Source organism: Trichomycterus rosablanca, chromosome 13 (genome assembly GCF_030014385.1).
Source record: "Trichomycterus rosablanca isolate fTriRos1 chromosome 13, fTriRos1.hap1, whole genome shotgun sequence".
Classification (NCBI taxonomy): Eukaryota; Metazoa; Chordata; class Actinopteri; order Siluriformes; family Trichomycteridae; genus Trichomycterus; species Trichomycterus rosablanca.
In genome coordinates, this window is record NC_086000.1 from 7,204,550 (window position 1) to 7,231,220 (window position 26,671).

The following is a 26,671-nucleotide window of genomic DNA, read 5'->3' on the forward strand; positions in this document are numbered from 1 at the left end:
GGACCCGGACCGCCCCACCTGGGGATCAAACCCAGGACCTTCTTGCTGTGAGGCGCCCCGAACCGGAGAGGTGCATCATATAAACAAAACACATTTGTGGCTACAACCCAAACTATACACAAGCAGACCTGATACTACACTAGTCAAATTAATTAGTTATGTTAACATTAGTATTCTTTCACTGTGTACATTTGGGATGCAGCCTTCGGTACTAAAATCAGAAGTGACATGAGCAAGACCCTTAACACTCAATTGCTTAGACTGTATACTGTTACAGCTGTAACTGGCTTTGGACAAAAGCGTCTGCTAAAAGCCAAACATTTAAATGTAAAGAATTACAGCAATTCATTTAACAGAAGTCAAACATGTAGGTAACATTAGGATACACAAAACAAGTTGGCTGTTCCAGGACATTTAGATGAAAAAGTGACATTTCACCGTCAGAGTCTTGATTTGCACCATCCCCCCAAACATTTTATTATTTTATATGAATCCAATATGTAAAAAACACTAAAATAATAACCATTTTAGATCAGTAAGGCATTTAGGTCATGTGAAAACTATCAGGCCAGCTTCAAAATTTCTGGAAATGTCGTCATCCCATAAATAACTCATAAGTGAGAAGCTTTGATTTTAATTTTATTTTCATCAAGAACTGAAATTCAAACCCAGATCTCAGCAGTGATGTACTAGAGTAATAGACTGCTGAGAAGCTTTGATAGTAATGTCAACTAAAGCAAAACCTTCTGCTCTAATGATTAATTTGAGATCATAATTATTTATAAATCCCTTTTTTAAATGATGAAAATATGATTTTTTGCACTGCGATGGCTTATCTGATTCAAAAACACTGCATTTAAAAACTCTAGCCATAGAAGAAGGGTTGGAACAGAGAGAACATTCAAAGTAAAGCGAATAATCTGCTGTGACAGAAATAAATAAATAAATTCATTCAAAGAAGTGAACCAGTAATAAATAATCAATCACGTTCCAGGTTAAGGGACACTAAGAGAAATGTTAGAGCTCCTGAATGAATCGCTATTTGTCCGCTTGACTGAAGACCCAAACAGTCTGGTCAAATCTGGAAGAAATTTATTAGTGCTATAAACAAGATGGAAACTTTTCCCGTCTCAATGCTGGCACTGTTCCAGACCTGTGTCTCGTAGCGTCGTCGAGCGCTGGCTGAAAGCTTGTCTGGCGTAACCAAGTTCACGTTCATGTTTATCGTGGAGCTGCATCCGTGCTGTTCCGCCGACGCTGCCAGAAAACAAACTTCAGGTTAAAAAATAGAACAGTCGGCTAGCATTCGATTTATTTATTGATTTATTAAGATTTCGGTTACATTTATGACAGGAACGGTAGTTACTGGTTACAAAAGATTCATCAGTTCACAAGTTTAATGCCAAACACAGTCATGGACAATTTTGTATCTCCAATTCACCTCACTTGCACGTCTTTGGACCACACAGACACGGGGAGAACATGCAAACTCCACACAGAAAGGACCTGGACCGCCCCACCTGGGGATCGAACCCAGGACCTTCTTGCTGTGAGGAGACAGTGCTACCCCTTGAGCCACTGTGCCCCAGCTTTTCCAGCTTTTCAGCTGTAAGAGGTGTCCTATTCCCAGTATACAGACACTAAGACCTTATATAGTGCACTTTACAAAAGAAAGAAAAATATTATGCCAGTTCTTTTTTTATTTATTTAATATACTTCTTAATGCAGCAGTGTTGTTGTGCTTTTAAAAGAGGAGCACATCAATTAAAAATATACAGCCAGCAGCGCCCTGTGATCGTAAAGTATCCACTAATAAAAGACCAGAACAAAACTAACACACTGTGCATGAAAAAGGAAACAGCTTGTCCTAAATGTAAACTCATTGTTTTAGTTCAAGCGGTGTGTGGTCTATTTTATCCTCGCTCACCTCAGCTTGATGGTCATAAAGTTGCTTTCACGTGCTACGCATTTTGAGCTTTGTTTAGCGCAGATTACCAGGCAAAATCACTTTCTGCTGGCTGAGCAGCAAGTATTTTTAAGTCCAGCCTAACAAGAACAGAAGTCAAGGTGGAAGACCAATACCTGAGTTTACCAGCAAGGACCCCTTGGAATTCTGGAGAGACACGCCCTCTGATATCTCTCTGTAAGTATAAACAAACATAATTATAAATCTATTTACATTTACATTTTCAGCATTTAGCAGACACCTTTTATCCAAAGCGACTTACATTACAGTTACAGTATACAGTCTGAGCAATTGAGGGTTAAGGGCCTTGCTCAAGGGCCCAACAGCAGCAACCTGGCAGTGGTGGGGCTTGAACCAGCAACCCTCTGATCACTGGTCCAGTACCTTAACCACTAGGCTACAGCTGGCCCATATTTAACTGTGACTGCTTTCTTTCTCTGGTTTGATTTAGTGTTAGTGTTTGATTTCACACTGAACTTGGAATTAGAGTATAACACCTACCGACTTCTCTCATCTGAGAGTCTGGTCCGACACCTTTGAATTATGTGATCAAGTAAATCCGATTCTGGAATCCGCTTCTCTGACTGACGGTCCTTCTCAAAAGTCTTCACCTAGAAATAACAAACAATCATTAAAGATGGATAAAATACTAGAGCAGGAAACTTTAAAACTCATGTTAAAACACCATGTCATTGATGAATGATAACCACAATACAAAACATACAGTTGTTGATCCTATAATTGCAGAAGTGTATTAAAGAGTGCATGTTATAATTCAGCATTCATATCTGAAACTGCCTCTGAAAAAGGCGCACAGGTCCTCGGTGAGCTAATCCCGTATTTTTTAGAGGTCGGCACAGCGGATCATTCTGGTCCGCATAACTGATTTGGCACAGTTTGTATGCTGGATGCCCTTCCTGACATAACCCTCCTTTTTTTCAGACGGATTTGGAACCAGCACTAAGAGCGCAATGCCAAGTGCACCTCCCAATGGCTAGAGTGTTCGACCATCCCTCCTGTGTGGACGCAATTTGTGTAATACAAAATTTGCTTTACACTTAAGAACATGGTATAATGCCGCTCAGGTGGCGCAGCGGTAAAAACACACGTTAGTGTAAAGAAGAGGTTGGCTACTACACATTGTAGGCTAGTAGCCATGGTAGGGGCCTGCAGCAGCAGAGGAGATGCAACCGGGTATTTGGATACAGCTAACTTAGAAGAAAAGGGAAATATGCATAAAGAAACAGAGCTATTTGTAACTTAACAGAAAGAAATACAATATATCCACTAGTTATTTTTCCACTTATACTGATATATCTCTTGCAGCTTACCTTTACATAATTGCCCTCTTTGTCCGAGACGAGAGCCATGAACGTAATGCCTGCAAGCCTGCAGTGTTCCAGCAGAGCCTCCTGAGACTGAAACACATACAGCAATTTATTTATCTTCAGCCACTCTAAACAGGAAACAGCATGTGTACCCGAGCCACCCATGAACCTCTCTCACACGCTAACAAACACACTCACTTCATCAAAAAAGTTTACTATAATTACAATCTCTTAAAGCTAGACTTTGAACATCTCCAAAACAATGATGACATTCCAACTGATGATTAACTATACAATTATCATCATTCACAATTCACAAACTTAACACACTGCTACACATAACATACTGCTACATAGCAAGAACACTACTGCTGGTGGTATGCACTTGTGACATAAGCTTTCAGACATTAGTAAGCTGTTTAACATATGACTATTCTTCAAATGTGCCTCTTAAAGCAATGTTTCACTGTTCTGTCATGTTGCTATCCAACAAAACAAAAACACATTTTAAGAAAGAGATGCAAGGTTACAAAGGAAAATTATAACAATAACTATATAAATAATGGAAAATGGAAAAAATAACACTGTGTACACATCCAAGTACAATAATAATGATTAATTAATAGAAAAATTGTGACCACAGTTTTACTTACTTTTTCTATATTTTTATAATTATTGATTAAGAGAACATTGTTACCAGTTTTATATATATTTTTTATATATTGTTTATATTTTTACCACAGTTTTTTAAATATTTTCCCATATTTTTATAATAATTAATTAAAAGAACATTTTTACCACTTTTTATTTTATTTATTTCTGTAGTTTTTTAATACATTTTATGCGCTTTTCTCCCATTTTCTCCCAATTTAGTGTAGTCAATTTGTCTCCCACTGCTGGGGATCCTCGATTTTTTGCAGTTGAGGAGGGTACATTGCTGCTCACGCCTCAGAACCCTTTTCCACCCATGCACTCTGCACAGGCGCCTCTATCCGCCAATCAGGGTCCTTACACAGCGTTTGAAGACCCCGCCCACAAATTCCGGTCAACCCTACCTGCAGGCACTGCCAATTATGCCCGCCAGATGGCGCTCAGCCGACGGGTGGCAATGCCGAGTTTCGAACCGAGGAGTTTAGAATCTCGGCACTGGTGTGCTAGTGAAATATCATGCTGCGCCACCTGGGCGCCCTTTTTTATGATTATTTAAAAGACAATTTTACCACAGTTTATATATGTTTTTCTATATTTTTATAATAAATCATTAAAAGAAAAATTTAAACATAATTTTTCTAGATTTTAATAATGATTAACTAAGAAAAAATTGTAACGTTAGCTGTTTTTATTAATATTTTAACCATATTTTTATAATAATTAATTAATAACAAATATGGGTATGTATTTTTTTCCTCAATATATTTTGTATACATATAATCACACTTTTTGAAGTGATCAACATTTTAATAATGGGGATTGTATAACTGGTTTGAAACCTGGTGACTGAGAAGGCCCATATAAAATTATCCAAATAATTTAAAAATTTTAAAATTCTCAAATTATTTAGTGACACCTTGCATTGTCAATGTAAAACAAACAAGGCAATGTCAGGATTTAAATATTCCTCATACCAATGAGTTGATCTGTGAAGATAATGCGCTTGAGCATGAGCAATACAGTGCAGTATTGTAGTCATTAAGCAATCAAATAAGCTTGTTTTTGCTCAACTTTGATAATGATTTCACAAAAATTCCATTTCCCCTATTTATATTCCCAATATATACTTTAAATCATAATCAGTTAATCAGATTCAGAATGTACACAGTTATACATGCATATCACTAAAAGCAGGACATTTATCAGTGCACTGACATGTTAACAGCTTCTAACACACTGTAGGGTGAGTGTCATGACTTAGCTGACATGCAACATGAACAGAAGAGACTCTGATAAGGGAGACAAGAGTGGCCCACTGCTTTACTGAAATGGAAATACATTAACACATCACAATGTTTGGCCTGGAAAAATGCCACACTGCCAAAACTTTGTGTTCTGTACAGGTAACCAGCCTGTATTTTTACCACTTTCGTGGGCCAAATCATAATATAATCAGATTGTATGAGATTAACAATATGTTTAATTATTATTTAATATGTTTACTGCATGGAAAAGCCTGACGGTCACCTGTTGGACTGGAGGGCACCGCTGGCTATATAATGTAGAGAATTTAGCATCCGACATTCTCGCGAATCTCTGGATCTACCTTCCCTGGTACTCAGAGCTTAAATGTTTGTTTAAACTGTTTTTTTACCACCACATAGTAACAATTCAGTTATCCCAAACAAGCCAAACTGCACAATGTGTCAAGAGATCAGCTTGTGCTGGTCTGGATCCAGTGCAGTAGATTTATTTGTGTCTCCACAAAGACCAGGCCAGAGGCAAAACACCAGGCAAGGCTGTGGCTACCAAGTCCAGCTCCAGTCATGTTTAGTCCAGACAGAGCACACATGCAAACAAATGACCCTATTACTAACTTGTCTTTTACAAAAGTTGAGAAGTATTGTGTGCCATGTAGCCTTAATTCATTTTACATAACATCATGGTAATATATTTTTAGTCTTATTGGTGGGTAATAATAGACTAAAGACTAAATGACAGTAAGATGAAGTATAACATGGAAGAAAAAAAAGTGGATCTTTTATGTTCTGACCGTCTTAAAGGACAGGTCAATTTGAGCCATCCAAGTTGTCTGAATGCTATAAAATACAGACCAAAATCACACTTAATATTTGTAGATTTTTGTGCTTGTGTGAAGGGGGGAAGGGGGTTGACTTTCTGGGCAATCATCAGTGTTTTAAATTTGTTGCTGGTAGCTACAGAAAGCCAGGTGATGAAATCCAGCCAAAACAAAACATTACATCAGAAAACCTTAAGCAAATTACTGGTTCTTTGGGCACTGGTGGTGGCTCAGTGGTTAGGGCTCTATGGTTGGGGGTTTGGGGGGTTTCCAGCTTTCCAACTGACCCATTTCTGCTCCAAGGGTGTGGTATTATGGCCAACTCTGTTCTAAGAGCCCAATTTCCAACATCCAAATCATTTTATCATTGTGTATACATGTATATACATGTATGTATGACAATCATTTTTCTTGTTTTTTTTATGATTCCAGGTCATTCAGATGATGCTATTCAATCTTATTTTAATCGCTAAAACTTGTGTTTATAGTTTTAAAAAGTTATTTAAAAAATAATACTGGCTACTGCACCATTTTTAATTGAATGTACGTTGCACATAAGTCACACACACACACAGCGACTTCAGACTCGACTCAGACTCGTTTCAAATGACTGACTCGCAAAAAAATGACACAAAGTCGTAAACAACAAGAGTCCCTAGCCTCAGCATGTACTAACATTAGTTACTACTGAGTGCCCTTGTGTTCACTACACACTGATCACGTGATCTTGTCTATGGGACCTTAAGCAGGTTAAACGAATTCATTCGGACACCCTGTGACGTCATCACGTACATGACAGCGTCTTGTTACCGAAATTTCTTTGAGCGTTTCTTTGCTTTCTAAACCATCAAACTAATGAAGCTCAGCCGTCTATCATATTGAGATGTCATCTGGGAATAACCCTGATTTTATCATCGTACAGCCGCTTTGTGATGTCATCACGTGGTGTTTTATTGTTTGTGATTAACGGTGTAAAAGTTAACAAGCTACTTTTGTGTTTTTGGTGGATTGTGCAGCGTTTCTGGACGTTCACTGGTTATTCTCACATTACCGCTAGTTTTTATTAAAGATAAAATTTTCTGCTCTCTATAAACGCTCCGGCTGTTTTAACCCACAACGCGGGTAAATGTTCCAGCCAGCTTCCAGCATAGTGATGAAGCGTCGCTCCCTACTCCCTACACAGTTTGAAGTTCACTTCATTTGAACATTTTCGTTACCTTTGGATTGGAATCTCACTTACAATTTTGGAATACCCTACGTAGTGCACTTCACAGGAACAACTGGGGTGAATGGAACGCTCCTACAGAACTGGCGATAATGGTTAAAAAAGCGCTTTCTGAACCAATCAGATCTTCTGATTTTAATTTTTAGTAAGAAATGCTGTTATTTGCATTTACTTAGTTTGCGTCACATAGATGATGTGTTAATTAAACGCTTGGTTGGCTTTCTAACGAGTTAGTGTTTTACAAAAAAGTCAAAGTGGTCATGTTGGGTGGTTGTAATGAATCAATAAATAATAAATGTCTGAATGTTTCTGACACTGCTTGTCAGTAGAGTGAAAAAGTAGCCTCTTTTATGTGTATTTCCACAAGGTCCGGCCAGACAGCTGGCTGGTGGACACACGTATGTGTGTTGTTATTATGCATACATGACAGTGTCTGGGGGGAGATTTATTCTCATCACACCTGCTGTGTGACGTCTGCGTCTGGTTTAGAGTGTAGCGAGAACGTAATTCTGCTCTGTGCTGCTTAGAGGTGCACTCAATGCCCTCATTTCCAGTCAGCTATGCGCAACAATCCTCCAAGCAGGAGTAAAAGTTCTGCACAAGCAAACAGACGCCTGCCAAAAATGCTAACCCACAACTGTTCTACAGGAGCCACCAGCTCTGACCTTCCAATTAGCTAGAAAGTAGGTAAAAATTAATGGGAAAATATTAATGCAATAAAAATAAATGACTGTGCCGTCTGTTGCATCCACTCAACAAGTCTGAATACCTCTCTGCTCAAGCCAGACATTTTTACCTTAGCCCGCCTGGCTGCACTAGCCTCGCTTCTGGTCAATAACATGCCCCTAATGACAAAACAAGAAGCACTGACTGCATTTAAAAAGTAAAAGCTAATATATTACTGATCAGCCATAACATTAAAACCACCTCCTTGTTTTTACACTCACTGTCCATTTTATCAGCTTCACTTACCATATAGAAGCACTTTGTAGTTCTACAATTACTGACTGTAGTCCATCTATTTCTCTGCATGCTTTTTTTAGCCACCTTTCATGCTGTTCTTCAATGGTCAGGACCCCCACAGGACCACTACAGAGCAGGTATTATTTAAGTGGTGGATCATTCTCAGCACTGCAGTGACACTGACATGGTGGTGGTGTGTTAGTGTGTGTTGTGCTGGTATGAGTGGATCAGACACAGCAGCACTGCTGGAGTTTTTAAATACCATGTCCACTCACTGTCCACTCTATTAGACACTCCTACCTAGTTGGTCCACCTTGTAGATGTAAAGTCAGAGACGATCAGTCATCTATTGCTGCTGTTTGAGTTGGTCATCTTCTAGACCTTCATCAGTGGTCACAGGAAGCTGCCTACGGTGCACTGTTGGCTGAATATATTTTTTGGTTGGTGGACTATTCTCAGTCCAGCAGTGCCAGTGAGGTGTTTAAAAACTCCAGCAGCGCTGCTGTGTCTGATCCACTCATACCAGCACAACACACACTAACACACCACCACCATGTCAGTGTCACTGCAGTGCTGAGAATGATCCACCACTTAAATAATACCTGTTCTGAGTGTAGAAACAAGGAGGTGGTTTTAATGTTATGGCTGATCAGTGTACTGTATATACATTATAAAATAATAAGTAATATAATAAATATGCGTAGGGCATGATAGTTCATTAATTATAAATTTAACATTAATCTTAATCTAAATATCCAGTAACGGGCTATCTGGGCTTTCAAAGGTACAGTATACACAGCTTACTGTTTTTGCTAAATTTTGCTAGTTGAGTTGAGGCTACTAAGTATATTTTGGACAAGGATTTAGTCTGCAGCTATTAAAACAAAAACAAAAAGACAATTAGCCATTGTAGATTTCTGGTCCTGGGAAACAGAGCTGGATTATTTGCATTTAAGAGCACGGCCAAAACACAAAGACACAGACCAGATCCAATAAGTAATTCCAGATCAACATGGGAAGCAGGAAAGCTTTGGAAGCCCTTAGTGCAGTCTCAAGATAAAAATTAAAAAAAACAAAGGGAATATGAAAACAATTTGGGCTGCGGAAGTGGGCACACGTTACGCTCTCGGACAAGCCAGTCTGCTGCCTCACAAATAATAATGAACGGCAAAAGCTGCGTTTGTGAGCGTAATGCTGACGCAGTTTTCAGCAGGGTTACGACAATGTTTCCTCAGTGTTGCTTTAAACTGGGAGACACGACATGCTATTAGTCTGACAGTACACAAATCTGAACACAGGCATTAGTTCTGACCAAAAATCACTCCACAATATTTAATTTAAAGCCTGTCAGCACCAAGGATTAAAACCACCAATACATGAATGAATATGCACAATGTTGCACAATCATTTATTTGCAGATGTTTTTAATCATGTGTATACCTCACAGCTAATGGCAATGCATTTCAGTGTGTTTATATTAGTGTTAAAACTCCCTTAAATGTAAGTGAATCAAAGACGCCGTGTGCACACCAAGCAAAGAACTGACCTGGCATGGAATATTATTAGATCATTTATTTGACAGACACAAAAAATCATAAAAGCAAGTGAGTGTGTTATAATCAGACCATTCGTAGAATTACAATGATCCAGCTCAACAGAAAAAGTTATGCTGGTACAAGTTATGCTGCTGCTCTTAGAGAAACAAGCACACCAGCAGATAAACAGACGGAGCGGCTCGACCGTGTTGCAACGCAGGCATAAATTAGGGGCCGTGCAAAGCACTTCTGTCTGATATCTTTTGCTGTGATGCAGATGACATCACATCAACACTGCGTCTGAGCAGCCTTTTCATTTACACTTAACTGCTGCCTTTATAATGAATGCTTTATAAAACCAGCTTAAACATCGTGTACAACCGCAAATCAGACACAGAGTTTCTTACATTTACTTTGACTTTTATTTGATTGCAGACAGGATGAACCTGATATATTTCATGTTTTATCTGCTCGACTTCATTTCATTTATTAATAAACATCCATTCCTGCATTTCAGGCCTGCAAAACATTCCAAAATAAGTTGAGACAGTAAAGCATTTACCACTTTTTCACCACACTTAAAAGGTGTTTTGGCACCAAGGATACCAAGTGGTTTAGTGTTTCAGCTTTTATTTTGTCCCGTTCTTCCTGCAAAAAGCTCTTGAATCGTTTAATGATATTATGCACTGTAGAGGGAGAAATATTCAAATCCCTTCTAATCTTTCTTTGAGGTTCATTGTTTTTAAACATTTCAATCATTTTCTCACGCATTTGTTGACAAACTGGAGATCCTCTGATCATCTTTGCTCATCAAAGCCTTTCCTGGATGCTGCTTTCGTACTAAACCACGATTACAATCACCTGTTGACATCACCTGTTTGGAATCACATCATTATTTAGTTTTTTCATCTCATTACTAGCCCTAAATTGCTGCCGTCCCAACTTTTTTTGGAATGTGTTGCAGGCCTGAAATGCAGGAATGGAGCTATATTAACAAATGAAATGAAGTTGAGCAGATAAAACATGAAATATCTTGGGTTCAAACTGTCTGCAATAAAAAAAAAATCAAAGTAAATGTAAGGAACACAGCATTTTTATTTTATTTGCATTTTCCATACTGTCCCAACCTTATCTGATTTGGGGTTGTAAATGAACAGTACCTGTTTACTGATCCAAACTCCAGACTAAGAGAATGCCAGACACTGATGTGCATGGCTGTAAATATTGTCAGAAGTACTGAGAAAAGTCAGAGCATTTTACAGTGTCTCATATCGTACTGTGTAATAGCCTGTGAGAGAAAAATGGACCTGCTACGACCCTGACCGGGATAAAATGGTGGTGAAACCGTCATGCATACCAAGAGAAATTCATTTATGTTACACTGCCTTGATTCTCAATTCACATGTTTAAGTTCTTACCTGTGAGGCATCGTAGACCAAATCAGCCGACACTCCGGCTGTCCAGATCTTCTGAGTGACGTTAACGGCCCTACTCATCGAGGTGTGTCCTACTGGGACCACCAGCACGTCACAGGTACTAACAGGAGGCTTTGGAAAAGCGCAAGACAAGACGAGACCACTAATCAGAGGCAAACTCAGCAAGTGTTAATAAGAAAATTGAACAAAGAAAGAAGCTCTAGTCTTACTGGTTCTTCCATGGCTGCCACAGCAGTACAGATCTTATCGAGAGCTATGCTGGCCCCTACAGCAGAGGGAACAGGAGCAGTGGCTGCTGGTGCACGAAACTCGAGGATCTAAACAAGGGTGACAAAGACATGAGCAAACTCATCATTGTGAAATGAGTAATAGTGGTAAGTAGAAGTGGGCAGTAAGAAGAACTAGTAGTTAGGTAGTAGTGGAAAGTAGTAGTAGTTACTAGAGGTACTTCACATTTTTAGCCAATTACAGTACAAACAACTGAGGGCCTTGCAGAGACCCAACAGTGGCAACCTGGTGGTAATGAGGCTCAAACCAGTAATCTTCCAGTTACTAGTCCAGTACCTTAACCACTAAGCTACCACTGTCCTAGGTGTTTGTGTGTGTGTCCAAAATACCATGTGGTCGTAGCGTCCTCCTGCTGCTATTATATCAGGCACTGTGCGCTTTCGTTTTTTAATAAAGGCCACAAACTGAAAGATGACTCCACAGTGGTGTTGTACCTTGTACACCAGACCCAGATTGACCACCACCTGTAACACAGGACAAAAGAAACCTGTATTAGGGACGGACACAAGTACTCAAGTGACCGTAGTAACATCATGCTACAGCTATTCCCAATTTTGCTTGTAGATCAAAAAGCAGAGGCGTAAAAAAAGTACACTTTTAATGTGAAACAATTACGTAAACAACCTCTGCAGCAAACTATTTTACTCCCGTTTCACTTTTAAACTTGTGTTATAGCTCGGTGTGCTGAGAAATTAGGAGAATCAGCTTTTCTTAGAGAGTCTAAAATGTTTATTGGTTAAAAAAAGCTTAATGTGACAATGTAATAAAAGAACGACATAGAAACACTACACCTCTCTTAATTATTACTGCTCATAAGTTCTCTTCACTAATGAAATTCCTCGCCCGTTGTTTTAGTATAGTAAGTCACGTTAAGCTTTGTTCACTGGCACACTCCATAGGAAATAACGGCACAGCCAGCGCAAAAATGAATGTGCCACTTCTCATGTGAGTGCGCCTTTACTGAACGGAGTACGGTATTTTAGGATCAAGCATCTCCACGTGTAAGTAAACAATAAAGAAGTAAAGGTAAAGTGCAGGTTTTGTTGTATTTTTTTATTTTATTTTTCATTGTACTTCAGTGTTATTTTTTTTAGTGTATGTGTCAAAACCAACCCCATTATTTTAAATAAGCCTAAAATATATGCAGTTCCACAGGACCATGGAACTCATTAACAGGTTTCCCAAACATCCTTATGGTAAAAAATGCCTTGAAACTCAACGTCCTTTAAACTCCCAGAACCAACTGACGTTGATTCCCAAGGTAACACTGTATTAATAATGCACATTTACTGGAAAGCTTAAAAAAAAATCTTAAAATTATTGTCTCCTGTTGTAGTAGCCTACCTCATTTAAGCTTTAGTTTTTTTTTTTTTGACACAGTGACACATTTGCTTCTGATATGTGCTGTGCAGATATTAAGTGAAACCTATTCTTCCATCTACTTGGGCATTGTTTCCTGTGCCACTGGCTGCCACACAATCAAAGTAAATAACAGTACTATGTACTATTGGGTGGTAGAAATAACATGCATGGGTAATTCCAATACAAGTAAAACTGCACAATTCATTGCACCAATTCAATAGCAAAGCATAAGCAGAAATGCTACCCATTAATTTTTTTTGTAAGGGGTATTAATAAGAATATAATTTTTTCCCTTTTATTTTCATCTACTACTTTATCCTGACAGGCTGTTCATTCAGACATAGCCAATCATTTCGATAAAGACACCTGGCTAGCCGATAACACCAAACCTGAATCTTATTGGTGGTGGACTAGTGTAATATACTACTAATCCACCCAGTACTAATATATTAATATTAAGTGCAAATTTTATTAAATCATATTTTAACGTAATTTTTACACTTCGGTTACATTCATGACAGAAACTCTTTACACAAGATTCATCAGTTCACAAGTTGAATGTCAAACACAGTCATGGACAACTTAGTATCTGCAATTCACCTCACTTGCATGTCTTTAGACTGTGGGAGGAAACTTGAGCTCCAGGAGGAAACCCACACAGACACGGGGAGAACATGCAAACTCCACACAGAAAGGACCCGGACCGCCCTACCTGGGGATCGAACCCAGGACCTTCTTGCTGTGAGGCGACAGTGCTACCCACTGAGCCACCGTGTCACCCTAATAAACATTTCAATGTAGCTTTCAAGGTTCCACTGGGAGTAATGGACTGCTGAGCAGCATACAAACTGTTTCAATGCTTAAGAAGCCTGGCATTGTCCTGCTGAAATAGATATGGAGTTCCTGGGGAAAAGACGTCATCTTTATGGCAGTATATGACTCTCCAAAATACCAATTTAAGTTTGTGCATCAATGGTGACCTTACATATATGCAGATCTCTGAAGCGATGGAAAGTGCTGCACCCCCATGCCATCACAGACACTGTTTTTGGCACTTTTCGTTGGTAAAAGAAGCTAAAAAAAATGCAGCAGAGGCTGCGAACAGGTGTACCTGTATTTTAACTCCTAGTCTCTTGAGCAGGCTCGTGAGCTCCTCCAGATCTTTGACGCCTTGCTTGACCAGCTGAGTAACGGCTGCAGTTTTCTGTTTGCTCAGAGAGTTGATGAGGGGAAGGAGTTCATGCAGCTCTCCTTTCTGCTCTATAAACTTGTACAGCATCTGCAACTGCACACAGATGTGAAACAAAAATATTAAAACAGACTGATGTGTCTATTCAAATAATATTGCCGTCTTTTGGGGAAATCTATGTACCGTGTCTGTAGCCTTAGTGATCCCTTCACTCAACAACAAGGTTCTTTTAGAAGGAACAATTATACTAATGTACAAGCAGGTTCTTAAATATCTGGACACTGACCATGATGTTCTTGTCATTTTTGCACTCTATCATGTTATTGGAACTAAAAGTAACTGGACAAACTAACCATCAGGATTATAAATGACATTTTTAATACTTGGTTGGAAAGCCAATGAAGTCAATACTCATAGATATAACCAGACGTTAGATTTAGTCCCTGCTGATGCTTTGGCAGGACTTAACTACAGCCATCTTTATTTACATGTACATCTATGTAACTTATATCCAAAGTAACTTACAATTATGACTTAACTTGGTTAGGACTTGAACTGACAACCTTCATAAACTATTCCAGTATCTTTTATATTTTCTCCCCTTTTTCTCCCTTTTAGCACGTCCAATTGCCGATTGCGTCATGCTTCCTCTCCACCAATGCCGATCCCGCTCTGATTGAGGAAAACAAAGCTAACCCACACGCCCCCTCCGACACGTGGGCAGCAGCCGTATGCATTTTGTCACCTACACTTTGACGAGTGCAATGCGGATCAGCACTGTGTGAGAAGAGACACACCCTGACAGCACTCTTTTCTTGTCTCTGTGCAGGCGCCATCAATCGTAATTGCATTAGTTATGAGAGGGACCCTATCTGGCTTTTAATATCCCACCCATATCTGAACAACAAGCCAATCGTTGTTCACGTGGCCCAGCCAGCAGCTGATTGTATCTCTATACGATGTATTCGAGATTCCAGCTCTGGTTCCAGCATGTTTTTTTACCGCTACGCCACCTGAGCGGCCCTAATCTTACCTGCTGAAATACAACTGATATCAATTCTTGCTTTCAGTTTAGTTATTAACAGGTGATAGACCAATTAGGTCAGGAGACCAACTTGGCCAATAATCAACTTCTTTGCCTTCAGAAATTCCTGATGTGTGCTTTGGATCATTATCGATTTGCAGTCTAAAGCGCTGTCCACTGAACTTTGAAGCATTTGGCTGGAATGGAATCCTGCTTTTGTCAGTAGTCCCACAGTCAATAACGACAAGGAACCAGTTCCATTTTTAGCCATACTTGGACATGCCATGATACTACGTGCTTCACTGATGTTGTGGTTTTCTTTGGATCATGAGCAGTCCATTTTTTCCCCATACTTTTCCCTTCCCATTAAACTGTCTTGGTCGTATCTATCCAAGAGATGTTGTTCCAGACCTGCACAGACTTTTCCTCATCTGGCTTTTCTGTTTTTCAGACTCACCACAGTTTACACATTGTGGTAACTTGTCTATATTTGTTTTGGTAAAGACTTCCCACAATTGTTGACTGTGATACAGAGGCACCCACCTACTGGAGAGTCCTCATGATTTAACCAACTCATGTGAATGGGTTTTTCTTTACAAGAGCGACAGACAATCCTCCAATCATCTACAGCAGTGGTTTTTATTGGTCTTCCAGGTTTTTTGGTGTTCCTTACTTCAACAGAGTGTTCTTCTGGGTGTACCCAGCCAATTGATTGCCTGCTTCCTTGTCAGAGACAGCTCTTCTGAACGTTATGCTTGAGATAAACTCAGCTTCTTACTTTTCCTTATTTGTAGTTGAAATAATGAGGGTAATGGTATACACCTGGCTATGGAAAAACTAAGCAGCCAACTGTCCAATTACTTTTGGCCCTTTCCAAACAAAATCACTATGTAGAAAAGGGCTGTTGGTTCTTAACCCTTCTGCTAACCTGGATCCAAATTTTGGATCATACTTATTATGCACTCTCAACTCCAATATGCTATGGTAGACGATTAAAACAACCAAAGCATTATCAATGTCCAAATGTATATGGACCTATCTTTAAATAAGTCTAATGAGTATACAGCAAGGTCTCAAAAAACAAAACAAACCACCAGTTTGGATAAGCTACACTATATTGCCAAAAATATGTAGACACCCGATTAATCTTGTTGGAAATTCCATTCAAAAACCATTCCATCAACACACATCACAAACATAGCTAAAAGTGGCTCCACTCATCTGAGAAGGCTTTGTGTGGGGCAGTGTGTCCCAATTTACTAAAAAAAACATTCATAAAGTCTGATGCTGATTGATGCTTGAAATCAATGTTCCAATTCACTCCAAAGGTATTAGATAAGGGTTGACGTCAGGGCTCATGCTGGAACCGGAAAGGACCTTCACAAAACTGTTGTTGCAAAGTTGATTTATTCTGTATAAGGGATTTAGCAATGAGTATTGCTGAAAGTTGGAATTGACTTTTTGGTTTCCACATAATATGTGGCCCTACCTAATTCAATTTACTGTGAAATTCAAACTTTAAGCTTTGTGTTTATGAATGTAACATTTTTAATTTGCATAGCATTCAAGTGCCTAATCTGCACTATGACCGTACTATAATTTGTGGTCCTAGTAATCCTACGGCAATTCAGTTAGCAATGTTTGTTTATTAGGATTTTAACGTCATGTTTTACACACTTTGGTTACATTCATGACAGGACAGATAATTACTTGTTAAACAAGATTCATCAGTTCAAGTCTTTAATGGCAAACACAGTCATGGACAATTTTGTATCTCCAATTCACCTCACTTGAATCAATGTCTTTGGGATGTGGGAGGAAATCGGAGTTCCTGTAAGGAAACGCGCGCAGACATGGGGAGAACATGCAAACTCCAAAGAGAAAGGACCCAGACCGCTCAAGATGGGAATCGAACCCAGGACCTTCTTGCTAGGAGATGACAGTGCTACCCACTGAGCCACCATGCCACCCCAGTTAGCAATCAATTGGTCAAAATGTCCAAGATGTCAAAGTCTAAAACAGCTAAAACCACAGAGTTTGGAAATCTCCCAACCAATTCTGTGGATGCAGAGGGGGGGAGAACAAGAAGCCTCGCACCATCGCACCATTAAAGTAGGTTGTGCTCTGTATTGTAGCATCCATTTATTCTATAATTTGAGATTTTTTGAAAAACGAGGTCCTGGAAATTAAGCACGTTTTGCCGTGAATTTAGTAGGGCCCTAACTATGTGCCATACACTGCATTTAGTCATATCCATACAGTCTGTATTTTTTAGTTTATCATTTATGATCAGCAACTACAAATTTACTCTGAACTATATATGTTTACATATGGACACTAACTATGATCTGTGACTTAGATCTTGACATGCACTGGATTGAACATGAAATGTACTGTGGAAGTGTCCTGGTGTAATGCCTTACGCTGTTATTAGACAGGGACAAGTTGCAGAACTTGGCTTCCACCTCCCGCTTCGTCAGTTTCTCACTCTGTAACAGGAACGACAGACACAATGAGACTACAGTACAACATAACCCAGAGTTTTGCTCCCAAGTGACCTTGAGTGAGCACTTAGATTATTATCATTTACTCAGTGAACTCGGTTTCCTCAGCTGAATAATGATCTCTGTGTCAGAAGTGCTAAACAACATCGTGTCAAAGAAAATTATGTCGTCATTGATGTCACTAGACACTGAAATGAACCCTGCCTGATAACTTAACACAATAATCGGGCTGACCACACTGACTATGTGTATAATAAAGGTGGGTGTGTGAGCTTACCATGGAGTCACACAGGATGCCGGACGCCTGGTTGAGTTTGTCTTCTGGAACGCCGCTGTGCAGCAGAATAGCTCGTAGCAGGCTGGTGTGGTTCAGGTACAGAGTGTAGTTTCTTTCCTATAATGCAGCATGAGATACAAACCATTAGTATTATTTTCTGCCTACTAAATTCCCGTTGTAAATCTACTGCCTCCTGCACAACCACCGATGTAATCAAGGAAAGCCGGATCACCACACACCTCCTCTGACGTGTCTAATCTGCAGCTGCTTTTTATCACCCATCAGTGTTCATCAGTGACATGCTAGGCTCCATATGTACCCCCGCCCCCCACTGGTGTCCGAAACAGTCCCAGAGATTGCAGCAGCAGTGGGAAGAGATCCTACACAACCTTCCCTCCCTCAAGTTTGTTTGTATGGATACCCGGCCAGATCGGTGGCTCTGCACTCTAGCACAATAGACCGCTGCGCCACCTGAGCACCAACATAAGATTTGTTTTTGAATTCTTAGTTAAGAAAAATGCCCTTGATTGGTCAATCTACTGTTCAGGGATTACAGTATGCGATTAAGCTTGACTTTGAAATAACTTCGTGTCAGTTAATTACAAACACACACACATTTCCTATATACCAGCAATACAACATAATAATTATTCCAGAACAGAACATGCTATTGTGTTATTTGCATTGCTTGCTTAACAAAAACAATTAAACCGACGTGTTATTTTCCTTGTCTGCTGCTCATCTACAGAACCCTTTAGGTCAGATACAGTGGTCTGGAAACCCTACAATTAATGTGTTATCAAGATCAACATTAACTGATGCTGTTGTCCTTGAGGAGGGCCGTGGGCTAGCGAATGCCTCCTTTGGCTTGTGGGATTGCTTCAGAAAGCAAGTAAGTCAAATTTAACATTTAAACCTCATGTGATAAAATGGCCATTTAAAGACAGACAAAATCCAACTGGCCATGACTTAAAAAACCCTTCTTGTTAGTCACTGCCACCACATCCACCCCTGATCGAGGAGGACCTAGGCAGTCTGAGCCTAACTGATCACTTCTTTTCACTTGACAGGGGCGGGGTCTCACAAAGCAAAGTATCACGCAACAATTCAGGATTTTGTAAACCAGTGAGGAACCAGTATCTCTCCTCCATGTTTGAGCTTTCGCTTTTGTCTATGTCATACAGACAATTACTCTTGGTGCTTGAAAAGTCAAAGATCAATCAGATTGCAAATGCAAAGTATCACCGATTATGATTATGTCGATCACGATTATGGATGTCTTGTAGGAGAGAATCCAGTAGCCAGTTCAAATCTGCCCACAGGTTGCAATCGGCCTGGGGGCTGAACTTTAGACATGCTTGTTCTAGCGTAATTGAAACCGGATGATATACAATCTTGATGGTGAATCAGGTGAGCACTTCAGGTACCTGGAGAGCACTGAACTCCTGGATGACCTCAGAGATTGTGTAGATGGTCTCTGCATCAGGAAGCAAGCTGGCCGTCACAGGCACCACAATGTCGAAAGCACATTCGAGCAGCTCTCTGGGATGAGCGCGGTCCAGCTTCCGTGGCCTGAACACTCGCTCAATGCTGTACCTGGTTAGTAATGTCATATAACCAGGCATTACACATCAGCCTTAACCTCTACATCTCTAAGTGGACTAAAGTATAGGCTTATACCACTTTATTTAAAATGGATGTCCACATACACCCAATTAAATTACATTTTAATTGATTACATAGTGGATTTTTCGAATCTGTATTAGGAAAACTTTCTAAAAATGCAATAAAAACTGAAATCTCTCATTTTCTCTTTGTTAAATAAAAACAAATTTAGAGATTGATGTCTGCAACACACACACAAAAGCTGGGACAGAGGCATTTTACAACTGGGTCCCGTCACCTTTTAATTATTTAATCATTTGGGGATTGAAGATACTAATTGATGCAGTGCAATTTTTGCCCGTTCTTGCTGTATACAAGACTTCATTAGCTCAACAATCCGTGGTTTCTGTTGTCTGATTCTCCTCTTCAGTCCAGACATCTGGACTGCAGGCAGGCCAATCAAGCACACACACTCTTTGTCTACAAAGCCAAGTTGCAGTAACTTATGCAGAATGAGGCCTGGCATTGTCTGGTTGGAAGAAACATGAGAAAGTTCTTGGGAAAAGATGTAATCTTAATGGCAGCAGGTGTATCTTAAAAATGCCACTACAAGCCCTTGCATCAATGGTACCTTCACATATATGCAGATCACTCATGCCATGGGCACCGATGACCACTAAACACATTTCCACTGCCTTTCTGTCAATCTCAAATGACAGTGGAACAGGCGTTTGTGTGCAAAAGTAATATCTGGCTTCCTCCTTGTATAACAGTTTTAGGTTACAATTCTTGGTGCAGTGGTGGACTGTGTTAAGTGACAACGTTTTTTCAAAGTACTACTAAACCCGTGTGTCCATGTCCATCACGGTAGCATGATAGTTTTTCAAACGATACAGCCTGAGGGCTTGATAGTCACATACATTCAGCAGCTGTTTCCACTCCTGGCCTTTATGCACAGAGATCTCCCCTGACTCCCTAAATCTATTCATGATATTATGAACTGTAGATAGTGAAAGACCTAAATCCTTCACAAGCTTACTGTGAAACACTGTCTTACCAGTTAAACTGCTAATTGCTAATAATTTCCAGAACAGTGTTACTTGTATAACCTTAGTCTAATCTGGCCTCTGTCCCAACTTCTTTTTGACTGTGTTGCAGGCATCACACTGTATTACTTTTTACATTTTTTACAGGCAAATAAAAGTTCAAGTGGTTTTAGTTATACGGCATTATTAGAAAGTGTCCCAACTTTACTGGAAATGGACTTTGTATATCAATATAGTAAGAAATACAAATGTACCTTTTGATGTGTGTAATGCTATTTCTGGCCACAAATCTGGCGAACGACACCTGATAAAAAAAAAAAGAATAAATAGGAATCAATATAAGAACATACATACACTGTTCAATCAAATTCTTTATGGACTGCAAACTTAAATGCAAACAAGGTTGTAAGTCATTAACTGGAATGACTGATTGACTGGCACATTCTGCAGTGCTGCTCCGAGGTAAAGTTAGGCATGCTAAATATAATGACTTTTTCCAAAGGGCTGATAGTGAAGGCTGATAGTGGAGCACTCACCCGCAGGTCATAGGGAAGGGTGACCAGCATGCCGCTATGGTCCATAAAGCAGGCCAGCTCACAGCTTTCATACAGCTTTCTGTTTCTGGGCAAGAGCAGTGGTGTCTGCAATTTAACTGCACCTGAAAATGACAAAAAAGATGTGTACAATTCAGACAATAAATCTCAGCTCTGCTATTGGAGGGATTCCTCATCACTGTTGCACTGCTGCGCCCTCTGCTGGCTGATCAAAGGTGCCGGCACAGAAACGAGGAATAACAAAGATCGGGGTGCAACTCTCCATACGCCATCCTGATCCCTGTGTGAACAAGCCTTGCGTAGGTGAAAAGAAGCGGTTGGCTACTGCACACATGTTGGAAGGGGTGTGTGTTAGGTAGTGCCCTATTTGGTCAGAGTATGGATCAGCATCAATAGATGAGATACAACTGGGTAATTGATGTGTGAGATGTGTGAAAGATGTGTGACGGTCCATCCTAGATGCCTCCGAGCCCAGAGAAGTCGATGCTGCTTCTGGACATGGTTAACATAAGGCTCCTTTTTTGCACAGTAAAGTTTTAAGTGGCATTTGTGCATGTAACTCTGTATTGTAGAGCTTGACAAAGGTTTGCCAAATTAATCCCTCACCCATGTGATTATATCAGCTATTGTTGAGTGGTGGTTCTTGATGCAGTGCCGTCTGAGGGATCAAAGATCACGAGCGCTCAACTTAAAGGGCTTGCGCCCTTGGCCTTTATGCACTGAAATTCCTCCCGATTGCTTGAATGATTCAATGATATTATGCACTGTAGAGGGAGAAATATGCAAATCCCTTCCAATCTTTCTATGAGATACATTGTTATTAAACATTTCAATCATTTTCTCACACATTTGTTGACAAACTGGAGATCCTCTGATCATCTTTGTTTAACAAAGACTCAGCCTTTCCTGGATGCTGCTTTTGTACCAAAACATGATTACAATCACCTGTTTGGAATCACATCATTATTTAGTTTTTTCACCTCATTACTAGCCCTAAATTGCCCCCGTCCCAACTTTTTTTGGAATGTGTTGCAGGCCTGAAATGCAGGAATGGATGTTTATTAACAAATGAAATGAAGTTGAGCAGATAAAACATGAACTATCTTAGGTTTAAACTGTCTGTGATCAAATAAAAGTCAAAGTAAATGTAAGAAACACTGCATTTTTATTTTATTAGCATTTTCCATACTGTCCCAACTTTTTCTGATTTGGGGTTGTACATTTAAACTGGACAGAAGGTATGAGCCACTGAATATGATTCTTTAAACTAATGTAATGTATTGAAGGAACAAACCAGGGCCTAAATTGAATACAATAAAGAATATATATATTTTAGGGAACTAGCACCAAACTGGCAACCAGTTAGGCACCACTGATATTGAGCAACAATAGTCTTTAAATGATCTAAGACAGATGGTGAAACAAAGGCACGTAATTTCACAAAAAAAAAGCAGTTACGCTCTCAGTATGTATTAAAGCAAACGTAGAAAATAGAACATGTTGGCAGCTATACAAAGCCCTGGACAATCAAAAGCTAATAGAAATGGTATCTGTCATGAGTGAATACAGAACCCATACATTCCCTGCTTCTGCTCCTCCCAGCTATACTATACTAGCAATAAAAACAATCCCAGTTCGGCTTTAAACTCTTCCTGGTAAGCTTATAATAGCAGCCAAACATGCAAAGTCTCAGAGCTCCGGCAACTCGGGACTTAAAAGCACTTACAAATAACTTACAGATTACTAAATAAGCTTCAAACCTAATAAAGCGCTTTGATTAAGGAGATTCAAAGTGATTCAAGTTCTACTGACTAATGATTGGCTGCAGATGATCTGATAACGTCACACTTAGCGTAAATGCCTGTAATCGTTCCAACCTTGCAATTACGCAACGTGACACAAAGCATGATCCAGCCAAACGTAATTCATTTCCAATTAGGATTGAGGATGTACAGTGGATACATAGACTGACAGGCTCGTTAAACTATAGTAGAGCAATTATTTCACACGCTCACTCTCGGTAAGAAGCCTAAAAATGTTAAAAATGACATCAAAACGTTTTCACCAGATTACATCATTTAACATTACATCATTTCATAAATACATCAGCGCCTGTATTTGTTTTGAGCCGCATATGGTATTAGTCGCATTTCTTAATGTTTTTTTGGTCAGAAATGTACAATTATTTGTAGTGCAAGTTTATTACACCACCCTACAAGGTGTTTACGAGTTTAAATGTGATAAATGTAAATGTATTTAATGCTTGTGTTTACATGGGTCGTTGGCTTAACCTTATTAACAAATCCCAAATGTTGAAGCTACATGTTTGCTTGCAAGCTTGTAAAGCAACATAAACTTAAATTAATGTGTAGCTAAAATGCTAAGATTGGAGATGTATCGATACACTACCCACGATGCAATGCGATTCATGATACTGGGTTCACAATACAACTTTTTCCTGATTTTTTAAACAAAATGAAATTGAAGACGATTTATGACAAAGTTTCCTTTTATTATTTCTCTTTAAATAAATAAATAAAATACTGTATTTGTGCGTATCTTTCATTTATCTAAACAATAAATGGCCTTTTATTTTTGGTGTAGGTACAAACTATGCAAAACAATGCTGCACATTTCCCTTTTTGTGTAAAAAGAAACAAATCCCACATTAAATAAATAAATGAATAATACAAATAAAGAAAGTATTCTTTATCACAAATAAATTTGGCTGGAAAATTCCGAACCTGGCAACCCTGTAGTGAGGTGAATAGCGCCAGTGCACTCTGCTGTTTAAAGTGAATATCGATTCATTATACGTGTAAACCAATTATAATCGTTACACACGTGAATCGATTTTTAACTGTCTTGTGGTGCATCGTTACATCCCTAGCTAAGACACAGAAAGAATTAAGGTGTAGCTAAAATGCTAAGACACAGAAAAACTGCTATTCAAACCGCAATGATAAACCATTTCTGGTTAGAATAGTCTTAGCGAGACCCCATCTATTATGCAAACTTCATATTTCTGGACAAAAGTATTGGGACAACCCTTAATTATCAATTATCAATTCATGTGTTTCAGCCACAATTGCTAACAGGTGTAATAATTTAATTATATAAAGGAAATTTTACGCTTCCAAATTTGCAGCAACAGTTTAGGGAAAGTCCTTTCCTGTTCCAACATGATTGTCCCCCAATGCCCTAAGCAAAGTGGCGGCTCGGTGGCTTGGTGGGTAGCACTGTCGCCTCACAGCAAGAAGGTCCTGGGTTCGATCTCCAGGTGAGGCAGTCCTGGTCCTTTATGTGTGGAGTTTGCATGTTCTCCTCGTGTCTGCGTGGGTTTCCTCCGGGGCTTTCGGTTTCCTCCCACAGTCCAAAAACATGCAAGTGAGGTAAACTGGAGATACTAAATTGTCCATGACTGTGTTTGATAAAAACCTTGTGAAGTAATGAATCTTGTGTAACAAATAACTACTGTTTCTGTCATGAATGTAACCAAAGTGTAAAAGATGACATTAAAATCCCAATAAACAAACAAACACTCAGCAAAGTCTATAAAAACATGAAGAAAATCTTGGCTCTTGGTTCTGACCTCAACCCCACTGAACAGCTTTGGAATGAACTGGAACATCAACTGGGACTTTTAACTGAATGGGCACAAATTCCGACAAACACGTTCATTTCAAACTCTTTCTCAGAAGAGTGGCTATAGCTGAAAGAATCATAGAGGTCACTATTTCATTATCATTAAAATTGTTTTTGAGATGGGTTGTTCAACAAGCTCATGGTCATGTCCAAATACTTTTGACCATATAGTGTGTATACAGATATATTAATCTATACAGAAAAAAGAAAGGGGGGATGCTTTAAAACAATCACTCACCATGTTTTTTGAAGACCCTGGTGATCGTCTCATACACATACTGCTGCAGTTTTGCACTGTTGAAATGAAAACTGCCCTGCGGCAAAGTAAAACACAAGTAGGTTAAGAAACAGTTGCTGTTGTTTGTTTAAACATAGCCTGCATATGGACTATACAATGAGAGCAGCGTTTCATAGATGTGTACATACTGACATCTATAGGTGGTTTTGTTATACCACAATATTTGCATTAAATTGCCATTTTATTTTTAGAAAAAATCTGAATCATTTTAATGCATTTACACTAAAGTGTAATTCTGTTATGCCTAGTTACACAGCAGGAAAGAAGAGAAGAATTCATACCCCATAACCTGTGGTACACTTTATTGTGTCAGCAATTTGATTTTCAATGAATATAATTGCCATTTTTACAAATCTATCTTATTTACATATAAAGATGAGGTGAAAATGGGTGTTTAGAATATTTCTAATATTAAATTAGTCTTTATTCAATGCTTTATTCAATAGCCAGGCCAGAAGGAGTTCTGCAAGGATGTTGCATCCCTAAATGTCTACTTGTCTCCCTGTACCAATTGCTGAGAAGCGACCCTTTCGAGTTATGCTGCCGCCACTATATTTTAATGTGGGGATATTATTAGCCGTGTGATGTGCAGTGTGTGGTGGACTTTTTTTTATGCTTCTCGAACAAGGGAATGTTTTTACTCATGTGGTCCTCTGAACAGTAAAAGTGGCACAATTCAACAATAACTTAAGCCAACAGAAGGCACCACAAAGATCTAAATACATGTTTTCACTTATTTTCCCAGTATTATGGGTACTTGAGTGTAGACTGTCAAAAATGGCAAGTCTATCCATTCAAAATCAAATCCATCTTGACGAAAAGTCAAGGGGTCTGAATACTTTCGGAATGTACTATACATGGCTCCTGCACAATTGCAGGTACAAGATTGATATAGCACAAATACTCTGATTCACTAACATTCAAACCTTAAAAAATCTACTACTGTCAGCATTCTAAAGAGCTTTACAGAAAAAAAACATCCTAATGCAGCCAATGATGCTGTACTTTAAAAATGGTATTTCTGCCCAAATACAGGTACTTTCTCCTATCAGACCAAATACAAATCTTTAGCACAATATTGTGGACTTGGATATTATATTTAACACATTCTTTTCATTGCTGAGGTGTAAAGTATTTATCTTTGTGTGAATGTGCTAATAAAGAGTTTGGCTGTTTGCTATGGCTATAATGATATTAATGTGGTTTTTTTTTTGTTTATGCATTTTCTCCCCTTTTCTCCCTTTTTAGTGCATCCAATTACCCGATTGCAAAAAAGTTGGAACAGTATTGAAAATGCTTGAACCCTTGCCCTTTACACAATAAAACTATGTACTAGAGGGAAATATGCAAATCCATCAATTTCTTGGAGGAACATTGTTTTTAAAAATGTTGATTAATTTCTCACACATTCGTTGACAAACTGGAGATCCTCTGCCCATCTTTGCCCCCCAATAACTCAGCCTTTCTTGGATACTGCTGTTGTACCAAAACATGATTATAATCACCTGTTGAGATCACCTGTTTGTACTCACATCATTATTTAGTTTTTTTTTTACCTCATTACTAGACCTTAACTGTACCTGTACCAACTTTTTTGGAATGTGTTGCAGGCCTGAAATGCAGGAATTAATATATATTAACAAATTAAATCAAGTTGAGCAGATAAAACATAAAATATTTTGGGTTCTTGCTGTC

General features: G+C 39.1%; 1 protein-coding gene across 1 annotated transcript in view; it reads right to left on the bottom strand.

The window, feature by feature from the left end:
• The window catches only part of eif2ak4 (eukaryotic translation initiation factor 2 alpha kinase 4), a 57,858-nt gene that overhangs the window by 6,401 nt on the left and 24,786 nt on the right, over positions 1 to 26,671 (bottom strand). The window contains exons 22-35 of the mRNA XM_063007324.1: positions 24,917 to 24,992; positions 21,016 to 21,137; positions 20,734 to 20,783; positions 19,256 to 19,424; positions 17,829 to 17,945; positions 17,471 to 17,536; positions 13,946 to 14,119; positions 11,802 to 11,936; positions 11,394 to 11,501; positions 11,167 to 11,295; positions 3,298 to 3,384; positions 2,468 to 2,577; positions 2,083 to 2,141; positions 1,154 to 1,257 (exon numbers count right to left, since the gene is read on the bottom strand). Of these exons, the coding sequence (XP_062863394.1) occupies positions 1,154 to 1,257; positions 2,083 to 2,141; positions 2,468 to 2,577; positions 3,298 to 3,384; positions 11,167 to 11,295; positions 11,394 to 11,501; positions 11,802 to 11,936; positions 13,946 to 14,119; positions 17,471 to 17,536; positions 17,829 to 17,945; positions 19,256 to 19,424; positions 20,734 to 20,783; positions 21,016 to 21,137; positions 24,917 to 24,992 (1,506 nt within the window). The remainder of the gene's footprint in view (positions 1 to 1,153; positions 1,258 to 2,082; positions 2,142 to 2,467; positions 2,578 to 3,297; positions 3,385 to 11,166; positions 11,296 to 11,393; positions 11,502 to 11,801; positions 11,937 to 13,945; positions 14,120 to 17,470; positions 17,537 to 17,828; positions 17,946 to 19,255; positions 19,425 to 20,733; positions 20,784 to 21,015; positions 21,138 to 24,916; positions 24,993 to 26,671) is intronic.